This window comes from Primulina huaijiensis, unplaced genomic scaffold (assembly GCF_012295235.1).
Source record: "Primulina huaijiensis isolate GDHJ02 unplaced genomic scaffold, ASM1229523v2 scaffold24871, whole genome shotgun sequence".
NCBI classification, from domain to species: Eukaryota; Viridiplantae; Streptophyta; class Magnoliopsida; order Lamiales; family Gesneriaceae; genus Primulina; species Primulina huaijiensis.
The window spans coordinates 10617-22272 of NW_027356090.1; the positions used below are offsets into that span (position 1 = coordinate 10617).

The 11656-nt window shown below is 37.0% G+C and overlaps 2 protein-coding genes across 5 annotated transcripts; both read left to right on the top strand.

Annotated features, from left to right (window-relative positions):
- Positions 1-1584: 1584 nt before the first annotated feature.
- Positions 1585-4231, top strand: LOC140967313 (pentatricopeptide repeat-containing protein At4g02820, mitochondrial). The gene is made up of 2 exons (XM_073427771.1): positions 1585-1922; positions 2547-4231. Exons 1-2 carry the CDS (start codon positions 1614-1616, stop codon positions 3798-3800), a joined length of 1563 nt encoding a protein of 520 aa, XP_073283872.1. The 5' UTR covers positions 1585-1613; the 3' UTR covers positions 3801-4231.
- A 514-nt stretch (positions 4232-4745) lies between these two features.
- LOC140967337 (uncharacterized) lies at positions 4746-10337 on the top strand. 4 transcript variants are annotated; one of them, XM_073427805.1, is made up of 8 exons: positions 4746-4925; positions 5536-5840; positions 5969-6097; positions 6282-6347; positions 6584-6649; positions 7359-7418; positions 7544-7727; positions 9789-10331. In XM_073427805.1, the coding sequence occupies exons 1-8, from the start codon at positions 4913-4915 to the stop codon at positions 9836-9838; spliced, it is 873 nt and encodes a 290-aa protein (XP_073283906.1). In that variant the 5' UTR covers positions 4746-4912; the 3' UTR covers positions 9839-10331. The 4 variants fall into 4 exon arrangements, with proteins under 4 accessions (XP_073283906.1, XP_073283908.1, XP_073283907.1 ...); XM_073427807.1 differs by lacking the exon at positions 9789-10331 and adding an exon at positions 9633-9725 and having other exon boundaries at positions 4748-4925; positions 5521-5840; XM_073427806.1 differs by lacking the exon at positions 9789-10331 and adding an exon at positions 9486-9606 and having other exon boundaries at positions 4748-4925; positions 5521-5840.
- The last annotated feature ends 1319 nt before the right edge of the window (positions 10338-11656 follow it).

Here is an 11656-nt window from a genome sequence, read left to right on the forward strand (position 1 = left end):
AGCACGACACCAGCTTTCCACCTCCGTTGACTTCAATGAGTGGGAGTGATTTTGTTGTGAAGACTCATCGCGAAGAGGGACGGATTGTGATTGAGGCCATTAGCATTTCTTCTTGCTCCCCTTATTTTCGAACCGAACGCTTAAATGGGAGGCTCAGGCTCTCTTTGTTAATTAATGGGAGGAGATGGGAAAGTGAAGATGAGAGAGATGAGATTAATGAAGAAGAAAACGTGGATGAGCTGGAGAAAGATTTCGAAGAGAATGACAATGAAGATTGATTTAAAGGGTGTTTTTGGGGTGAAAATCTTGAAGAAAATGGTGGTAAAATTGAATGTGGAATGGGGGCTGGTGAGCGGTCTTGCTGCAGATGTCATGGAGATAGGAATGGTAGCAAGAGGCTTCACAGTTTTCCACTTTATACGGCTATTTCTGGAAATTAAGATGTGTCTTTCCTGGTTAAAAAGCACATGTACATAGACCATAGTGATGACTGATGGGAGGGGGAACAAATACAGGTTGTTTGTCACATGAATTTTCAAAAGAAGCTGTTGTGGAAGGGGTCGGTGTGTCATATTCAATACAGCAATATGCTCAAAACAACTTTTATATTATGATTCTATCACTAACACGTTGAAAAGAGCACATTGTTTTTGGTCATTTTAATCATTTAACATTGTACTCGGTCCAAACTCAAGTTTTTAGTGTCACGGATTGACACATCCCTCAACTGAAGATTGCGGGTTAGGAGTGAGTGTGAGCCTCGATCCACCTTCCTACCCCTCGAATGTAACCGAAATGGGAAACGGGCTCGAAGGTCATTTATCTTATTTTGTCACGTTGAGGACCTCCCGAGCTGTGAATTTAAAATTTGAATTTTGGGCCCAAGACATTATATTTGCTTTTGGAATGTGAATTTATTGAGATTAAAATGTGGCAAACTTGACAATTTATTGATCACATTCCTTTCCACTTAGATTTAGGCATTTCATGTGCATCAACATAAAGGCATGATTCATTTTTCTGTGCCTTTAACCAACATTGCTAACCCAATTCAACATGTCTGCCCATTTCTATATTTCTAAATTCATTAGTGCTTAGAGGTCGAGATGGCCAACCACCCTCACTCAAAATACCTCCCTAGCATTTTTTAGTATAACATATTCTTCAGTCCACCATGGGGTCGACTACATTCCAATAAGAAACCATTTAGCTCCAATGTATGTATATCCAGCCCAATCCTTCATATTTTAGCCCGACAAAAGGGGTGTTACTACGTAAAATTAAAAGACAAATATTGTACAAACTTGGACAGATATTTATGCTAATTGGCTGGAGAATTTGTTATTTGGAAACATTATTTGAAAATTTCTGGGATTGTGAAACTACTCTTGAGTTTTGTCGAATTTGTTCGGGTTGAAATTTATATTCCAATAAATTGATATTGATATTACATATGAAATAACATCATTCATATATATATATATTAGGCCTGTTATTGGAGCGCCTTTAAGGTTTTTGTCAGAGGCCCAAATAGGCCCACAGGCCCATTTTAATCCATTGCTGGGCTTTACCCTTGAAACTGTGACTTTCCTGCTGACCAAGCCGAAGAAATTATGCTCCGTTTGGTTCGGAGAGCAGTCCCCGCAGCGCGCCAGTTCTCGACGAAGACGATAGCAACGGAAGCTGAGCGGCAGTTCAGAAGTAGAATCATCACATCGGGAATAAGGTCCACTAAATCGACTAGCGCCGGCGGAGGCAGGGACACGCTAGGACGGCGACTTTTCGCTCTGGTGTACGCTAAGCGCAGTGCAGTTATCACTATTCGGAAATGGAAGGAGGAGGGGCACGTAGTACGCAAGTACGAGCTAAATCGCATTGTTCGGGAGCTTCGAAGGCTTAAGCGCTACAAACACGCTCTCGAGGTCGTACGATTGCTAATCGTGTTATACGTATTTTTTGCCTTATATTTTCGTGGTTTAGTGTTCTTCGTAGCTTTCGTTCTCTGTTTTCAGTTTAATTTTATTTATCGCTTCGGAAAGGTAACTTGATGCTTTATTAAATGATGCCATTTTTACGTTTTCTTCAAAAGCCATACTGTTGAAGTTTAGGAAAAAATATATTTGGGGGTGGCGTTTTCTTCTTGTAGCCGTGCCTAGATCCGCAAGTTGGACTTTGATGGATTGAGAAATTTACCGTAGAAGATAAACACAAAGTATTAACTGAAATCAATGTCTGCACACTACTCCAATCGTTGTGGATGTCTTCACGGTATAGTTATGCAATTTATGTATACATGTTTCTTCGTCATACGTTTTCTTGATCTATTCTTGGAAATGATTATGCATCCAAACATCACTTCTTCGTCGTGCATTTTCTTCAAATCAATGTCTGCGCATTACTCCAATCGCCTATGGTAAGACAGATTCTCTATCTAAGCACACTCGAGTATACCAAAAAGTATATATGTCGGTTACTTTCTCAGTTACGATGCAATTAGATTTCACCTCCACTAAAAATTCTAAGTCCTTGTGTGTGGAGTTGTCCAGGTTTGTGAATGGATGAGGATGCAGGATGATATGAAGCTAGTGCCTGGGGACTATGCTGTCCACTTGGATTTGATTACGAAAATTCGGGGTATTAACAGCGCTGAAAAGTTTTTTGAAGATCTCCCTGACAAAATGAGAGACCACACGACTTGTAGTGCCCTCCTGCACACCTACGTTCAGCACAAGAAGTCTGATAAAGCCGAGGCTTTGATGAAAAAGATGTCGGAATGTGGTTTCTTAAAATACCCTCTTCCATATAATCACATGATGTCTCTATATATCTCCTCGGGGCAGTTTGAAAAGGTTCGAGAATTGACTCAGGAGCTGAAAAAAACTACTACTCCTGATGTTGTTACGTATAATCTGTTGTTAACTGCATGTGCATCACAAAATTTAATGGAAACAGCCGAAAAGGTTTTTATCGAGCTGAATAAATCCAAGATTGAACCAGATTGGTTAACATATAGCACATTGTCCAGCATCTACATCAAGAATTCACTACGAGAAAAAGCCGAGTCTTCGCTGAAGGAAATGGAGGAAAGGATCTCTAGAAAAGTTAGAGATGCTTATGCGTCACTCATTAGTTTACATACCTGTCTGAAAAATAAAAAAGATGTTCTCCGGATATGGAAAATGCTGAAATCCACCTACCGCAAGCTGAATGATGTGGAGTACACTTGCATTATTTCTTCCTTATTGAAACTTGAAGAAGTCGAGGAAGCTGAGAAGCTTTTCAATGAATGGGATTCTGTTTCTCCAACCAAAGATTCAAGGGTTCCCAATTTACTTCTTGCTAATTATATCAATAAAGATCAGATGGAAAAGGCAGAGGCTTTTCACAATCGAATGGTGCAGCAAGACTTTGTACCAGGTTATACCACTTGGGAGCTTCTGACTTGGGGTTACTTGAAACAAAGGGAGGTAAAAAAGGTTATCGATTGTTTCAAAAAAGCAGTTAGTAGTGTAAAAAAATGGGATCCAAATGAAAAACTAGTGCGAGAAGTTTGTAAAAATGTTGAAGAATTTGGCAATGTTGAAGATGCAGAAAACTTGATGGATACCCTTAGGATTGTTGGCTACATAAATACCGACATATACAAGTCTCTTCTTCGGACTTATAAAAGAGTCAGTAAAATGCCACTTATTGTGGCAGAAAGGATGAAGAAAGACAATGTAAAGATGGACGAGGAAACCAGGAGACTTGTACATGAAACAAGCCAATTGTGTGTTGGTGAAATTGGGAGTGGTCTTTAAGAATGAAGTCGAGGATCAATTTCTTTTCCCTTTCCAGGCCACGAGCTGAATGGAGACTGGTTCGGTGTCAACTTTTTCTATATCCAGGCACGGCTACTGCTGGAGGCGATTCTCTAAATATTTTTTCGGGAAAAAATTATATAATCTGTTACTTATCTGAGAGTGCAAGTTTTGTTCTAGTGACAGGAAACGACGGCTGCGCACGGAGTATGGTTGGAATTATTTCATATTTTTCTTGTGAAATGTGGACGGAATTGGGAGTTATGGAAGGAGCACAGAACGAAATATGTTTGCGTGTTGTTTTCTGAGTGGTTGTTGTGATGCATGAATATACCTAACTGATCATTTATCGTGTTAGGTAATTCTTGACTACCGAAAGACATATATCAACTCCTAAAGTAATATAGTTGAAAGATGCTACCTCTTCTTTATATTTTCCACTTACTCTGTGTATCTAATGCGGGAGACCAAGTGTTGTGGACATTCCCATTATGATTTTCAAAAAATTAATTAATTATCTATAATTTTTTATTGTATGATATATATCTATATATATATATATAATATTTCATTTTAATAAATTACTTACTATTTTTATTTCTTGAGTGAAATTTCCATGAAAGTTCGGAAATTATCAAAATTCTTTAAAATTTCAATGATAATTGTTTACAATTTTTGTCATTTCAAAAAATGATTTTTAGAATAGGATGAAATTGTGTTGGTATTTTATATCCAATATCATTTAATGGAAACATATAATCAAATACAACACCCTCAAATCCATGGAATATCATTTTCCAATCCAACCTAGAACAAACTCGCCTTATTACACCATGACATCATCAACAAACAGTTTTGATAATATTCGTTTTATAAAATATTAAAGATAATAAATATAGTAAATATAGTGAGGAAAAAAAACGATAGGGGGTAATTTGGTAATTCGAACGCTGCTCCCAGCTGGTACAGGTAACCGCGGCTGCCTGCAATGCACAGTCACGTAACGTACTAGAGCGCGTACTGCGCACTGCTCATTTGAGGCGGACCTTTTCTTACTCTCATTTCCTTTTAGGGCTTATCTTCTTCGATCAACTCTCAGTTGCTTCGCTGCGATGAACAATGCCTGTAAGAATCTATTTCTTTTTCATATGCATTTGTATTTGTATTTGTATTTGTATTTGTATTTGTATTTGTTTCACTGATTGCAGTCGTTTTTTATATATTTTTTGCCAAATAGAATGGTAGGTTTACGTTTAATCTTTCGATTTTTTCTCTATACATTTATGCTACGTATTTATATATTTTTTCTCTCGTATTAGAGTTAAGACTTCGAGAAATAATTGATTTATAAGAACTGTGTTTTAGGCGGCGCAATTGTGGGTGATAGACTTCTGGTATATGAGCCGTGTTTGTTGATCTTCTATCTTTGCGCGTCATGTAAAATGCATTGGTAGTTAATATCATCTTTACATGTTGCTGCTGGTATAATTATAGGTACTTAAAAGCGATTTTTAATCTGTACTGTTTGCTCTGCTTTAATGGACACATTCTAGTAGGCAAGAGTATAAATGTTCGAATCATTTCACACCCCTTCTCTGTGATTATTTTCATTATTATTTTATGATTACCTTCTCTTTCATTATCCTCGTGTATTTATTTCCTTTTGTTTGCTTGATTGGCTATTTGGCATATGATCTTTATTAACATTGTGCTTGAGAAGTTACTTTCCTGCCAGTTTGTGACACTGGTAGCATTGAAGAACTGAATCACGAAAGTGCTTTGAAGTTTGTACCTATTGATTGGATGGCAAACAATTCTTCTCGTTTAGTTGTTGAGGATGATGTGAACCAGCACTATGTTGCGACACAGGGGACTGATGGGATCTTTCAGGTGCCTGTTTCAATACCTCAACTGATCCGGCAAACACCTCAAAATTATCTCAATTTTCTTGCTGAGAGTGGGTGCCCTGGAATTCAGAAACTATTTTCGCCTAAGATTTCTGCATCGATACCTAGCCTTGGACTGGAAAATCATTCTCAGGTGGAAAAATGGTAGTTCATACATGCGTTAAATTCAAATACAAACGAGGAACTTATACATTGTAAAATTGATATTCACGTTTGAAGTAGCAAATTTTAGAGGCCAACTCTTGCTCATCTCCTTTGCAGAAACTAGATTCGAATGAAGACTATGGTAGCGCATTTCAAGCTTATTTAGGGTCAGGCGCTACTGCTCTGAAGTATCCTTCCGTGACCGGTCGGAAAAGATCAAGAGAGAAAGCCTATGCTGCTGACCGCGTAAGGATTTGTCGTTCATAAACCATACCATTTTAACATTTCTAACTTGCTCGAAGCAAACATCTCAAGAGATCCAGTACCCTATATGAGCTCACCTCATTGCACATAATATCTAAAGTTTAGATGATTGCCAACACCACTGTCTACATGCATCAGTTTGAAATTGCTCTCTTCTTAATTCTAGAGTCGCAGATTGAAGATATCACAGAGACTCGAGGCATTGCAGGATATGTTTCCTCATTTTAAAGAGGTAATAAACATAGATATGTGCCGAACTCATCGAATTTTTGGTCAAGTCTTTCTTGGTGAAGGTGAGATGAGAAGCTGAAATACAGTCTGTGCAATCAGGGAGGGAATCAAATGCTGTTTTTACATAAAAAGATTAAAGAATCAGACTGTATTTCAGAATCCCATAGTGACAATCATTTTGATGTATGAATTTGATAATTTCTAATTTAGACCAAGAAATGCATTCTGGCTTTGCAGGGTGGTAAAACAGATTTGCTGGATCATGTTGTTGACCAAGTCAAATATTTGCAGTATCAAATGAAGGTAAAATGTTATCCTAGTGGTTTCAGCTCTTTAGACTCAATATTTTACTAGGTAATTCGTGAAAACAGATGTGAGGATTTTTCTTAACTCATCAAGGTTTGATTTCTCTGTATCTTCTCTCCCCATTGGATTATACTTCAAGTACTTTGCTGTTTTTTATTTGTTTACTTGAAGTTCATTTTATGTTTCGTACAGAGGCTGTGGTATTGGAAGCAGACCTTCTGGGCAATGTGCTCTATGATAAACCGACAAGCGGTCTATCACTTTTTGTTGCACCTCATATTTTTTACTCAAACTTTATCTATTTTATCGAATCACGCACACATCTCTTTGGTTTGGGCTCAAAATTTCGCTGAAAGCTCTAAGCTTAAAAGTACTTTACCGTGACCAGTATGAATAAATTTTTTATCATTATCTCCATTGTCAGTTAAAGTTTAACCTCCCAATAACAATACAAAAGATTTTTTCTTTTTTAGAAGTACTTGCCAAAAGTTTTTGAAGGAACAATATGTGATTTTGTTTTCTTGGATGGATTGCCTATTACATGAATCAAAACTTTCCTTGTTGCTGCCATAACTCCATGCCATAATTTTCTGTTCTTGAACAATTGACTTGCAGTTGTTCCCGACCAATTTCTAACAGTTCTTTTTCTTGTAAAATTATTTATGACTGGTCGTACTTTCTCAGCTCAGCAAATTTCATCTTGCAGGATCTGTGTCAAAGCAAATTAGGAGGTGAACCATCTTCTAGTTCTTTCGTATACCTCGAGGTACTGGAATATGCTCAAATTAAAACTAGATAGTTTCGTAGGGTGCAGTAATCATTGTATCAACTCTAACAGCTTTCCTTGAATGTACACTGTTATTGAGATGTATTAGTCTTGATATTTTTTAGGGACACGGGCATTATCTTGTTAGCGAGCAGATGCTCAGTGGGTCACTAGAAGAGACGATGGGGAAGTTGCTAGAATTGTATCCTTCAGCAGCTCTAGAACTTTTGCAAAGCAGAGGTCTTGTCTTGATGCCTATGGCATTTGCAGGTGAATTGTGTGAATCCATAGGAATGCTGGACATGCAAGGTTAGTTTCAAATTTGTTGACATAAACATCTTGTACTATTTATTTCTGCTGTTAATTTTCCGTGAATAAGATCTTCCATATCCATGTGTTTTACTAAATAAGAGGAGGGCAATTTTGTTGAGGTTTACCTTATGCAATCTGTATTCCTGACTTCTTTTGTTCGTAATCTACTATATTTTTCTAATTCTTAGCTGTACTAACAGTTGAGCCAGATGTATGAAATTTCTTTTGATGGTCTCTTTGGTACCTTTCTAGTCTGGCCACCTTAATGTTTCATTTAGTTTTTGTAATTTATCCATATCTTTTATCTGAAATTCTGGATGGGGGGACAGTAAATTTATGTATTTAGTACAGATGTGAGCTTAATTCACCCAATTTACTGGAGAACTTTAGTTAATGAAAGCTGAAGCTAGCGTTCGAGAATAATTTTTTCGATACTGCATTGCTGTTTAAGTAGTGCATATAGAAGCTACTGCCTCTTTTGAAAGCCCAACCATTAACTTAGTATGTGATAGCATCAGATTGGATAAGATGAAAACGGAGGCTCGATAAAAGAATAATAATAAAAGACGACAAATAAAAAATCTCTGCATTGAAATGCAGTAGTTCAAGTTTTGTAGAAGTCACTGCTCAAAGGATTCATCAAAAGACAAGAAGAGGTGTGTCTCGTGGAATGCATATTGATCATACTTTACACTGTAGCTATAGTTGACATCACCAATACTATAGTCGACAAATCCTGAATTATAGGATTTCCATTTTGGCTTTGCAATCTCGTGAATATGGGTCAATTTATTGGTTGTGCTAGGCAGCTATCACAAAATATAACAGTCGACAGCTTGATGAAGCTGAAAAATGCTTAACTCCTGCTAGGATAAACGAGGTTCAACAGAGTGATTGTGGACAAATTTCTCCGTCTACAACACCAATGTACTTTTTTGAAGATGCATAGCTTTTCGTTAAGACTCAAGAGCCACTTTATTAGTATAGGCATAGATTCCCATGTTCTCCTTTAGGTATCTCGTCTATCATGCTGAGAAATTGTTGGCTTTTAAGCTAGCCTTTTATACAGGATCGATTGCTACTGTGGTCCAGCGTATTCAATTTGCAAAGGCCGCTTTCTTTTACATGTGGATGCTCTATTTGACCGATGCCTTGCTGAAAGCCTGAAAAAATGGACAAAATAAACAAAACCAGCCCCTAGTGTCTGCGTGAATAACAAAAGAACAAATTCTTATAAGAATAAAGGTAGTTACAAGAACTGGGACCCGAAAGACCTGTGCTGGTCCAAAGAACCTGATTTGTCCAAGTTAAGGTAAGGCAATGATGGCTGGCTTGGCATTTTAGATTCTAGTAAGATAAACAAGAATCACAGGACTAAAGATTGTATAAAGATGGTCCCTACTCCCTAAGGGGTGAAATCTTGGAATGCTAAATCATCTAGAAATTTAATAGAAGGATGCGATTCAAGGTGCTTCAAGCGACAATATATAATTTCAAAACTTGTACACATAAAAGTTTTAAGAAAACCGAGATGACCTTGCTTGCCCCCTGTGGAGCTATCGGCAGTCATTCGTGGTCTACCTTCAACTGGACCACCACAATAAAGAAATTTACGCTAATGTTTTTACAAAAGCCATTTCTTCCCTTCTGATTTTTTCTGCGGTTGTAAGTTGTTGCTAGTAGTGATGTAGAGAGTACGTGATATTTTGTGGCATGCAGTTATTTTTAATCAAAGTCATACATTCTTTTGGGCAGGTAGAGAACTGACGGCCTTCAGTATTTTCTGAGCCATAAATAGCAATACTTATTGTTTCCAATGTACTCTGAATTGAGATTAATAAAATACTATGGAATCTAAAATACCATTGAAGACAATTTCTGCTAGCAGCCTTTAGTTGTAAGGAACTGATGGGATTGTTTCAAGATAATGATGGTAACTTTTTTTATTACTAAGGAACTGATGGGATTGTTTCAAGTCAATGATGGTAACTTTTTTTTTTATCACTATATAATGACATATGGAAAGTTTAACTGAGAGTTTCAATTGTGTTCGTGCAGAGAAGGCTCATTTCTATCCTCCAAATAAGTTTTGCTATACACACAGGTGATGTGATGGTAGTGGGATCATACATCGCCAACTGACATGACACCACCACCCCTTTTACCAGTGGGGATTCTATAGAGCGATGTGACGTGGCGTTGAACTTGTTATAGTTTCTCATTATAATTGTATATTTTTTTTTCAAAACATCATAATTGGATATTAAGTATCTTGACGTTGGAGTTTTAGATATATGTATAGTTGAGAATTTTGAAAATGGATTCAAATGTCAAGAATCATTTTATAATTGGTTACTAATCAGTGCATGCGTGTTAACTATCGTTTTATGCTCACACTTTGATGATAGCAAGTAGGAGTGGATAATTACCGGTCTCTATTTTCCTTGAGACCATGCATGAATATCGCCAGTGAAACCAGAGATTGTTGGATATTCGTGACAAATGAAACATCTCGTATTAATTCATGTGAGGTTTGTGAGATTCAATTACCATCATCATAGCCTTTTGATTACCTGAATTTGTTGCTCATCGAAAGGTACCAAGATTGATGCTATGCATGTGTATTAGTTTTCCTTTTTCTGCATTCCAATTGCAACCTATTCTGTAAATTTGATTTGGTTTGATTTGATGAGCTTAATTTGTTTTGAAAGGATTAAGTTTATGTCGGAGAAAGACAATTTTAAAATTTATTAAATGTTATACGTAGTCAGTTTGATATCATTACAGATAAGGCAAGTAAAACACTGTTCCTAGTTGATAATAGTGGATGATGTAAGATTGCAGAAGCTTGGAATAATATTCATTGATATACAAAAAAATATTGAAAGAAGGCAAATTTTTTGAATTAGCTTGTGGAAAGAGCACGCGTAAAGATTGTTCTAACATTGTTTAGTCTCTTATGTCACTTATTGGCTTGACTTATTACATCGATGGAACGTTTTATTAATGACATATTTTTTAATTAATTTATGAAGTTTTTTTATTAGAATTTGCGGATTTACTAGAGAATTGATTCGATCGAGAAATTTATTTATGAAAATCAACAATGGGAAAATCCGCCAATCCCCTTATCCGCAAGTGTTGGTCCCACGTGCGGAATTTGAGATAATAAAACCCCGAAAATAAAGAATAAACTGGACACCGAGATTTACGTGGAAAACCCCTAAAAATTATTAGGGTAAAAACCACGGACAAGATGAAAAGAATTTCCACGATAATATTTTGTGGTGTACAACTCACTCACTGTGTTTCCAAAGAGAATACACACTCTCTTAATACAGGAGAACAAACACCTCACAAATATTATAGAATATTATAAGATGAGAGAAAACTCGAAGAAGGGATAATTTCAGAAAGAAGGGGGGAGCTCTATTTATAGAGCCCCTTGTCCGTGTGAATACGCGTTCGCGTATTCATATTTCCTCGAACATTTTATTAAACAAAAGCAGCCCACGTTTTTTTTTTCTGACACTGGTCCCCCCCTTCCCACTTTGCCGACATTTCTCCCACTTGGAGATTTGATTGAGAATCAAACACATCTCCACACATCCTTTCAATCTTGTCATTCCCTACTGCTTACGTTTCCGCTAGGCCACTTGAGGATCTACACCACTTAAACTTATCAGTGGTCACTGGCTTGGTCAGAAAATCAGCTATGTTATCCTTAGTATGGATCTTCTACATATCCACGCTTCCTTCCTCTACTACTTCCCGCACAAAGTGAAATTGTACTCCAATGTGTTTCGTCCTGGAATGAAAGGCTGGATTCCTTGCGATGTGCAAGGCACTCTGACTGTCACAAAACAAATGAACATTCTCTTGTTTGTGCCCAATCTCCTCCAATAACCTTTTAATCCATATTGCCT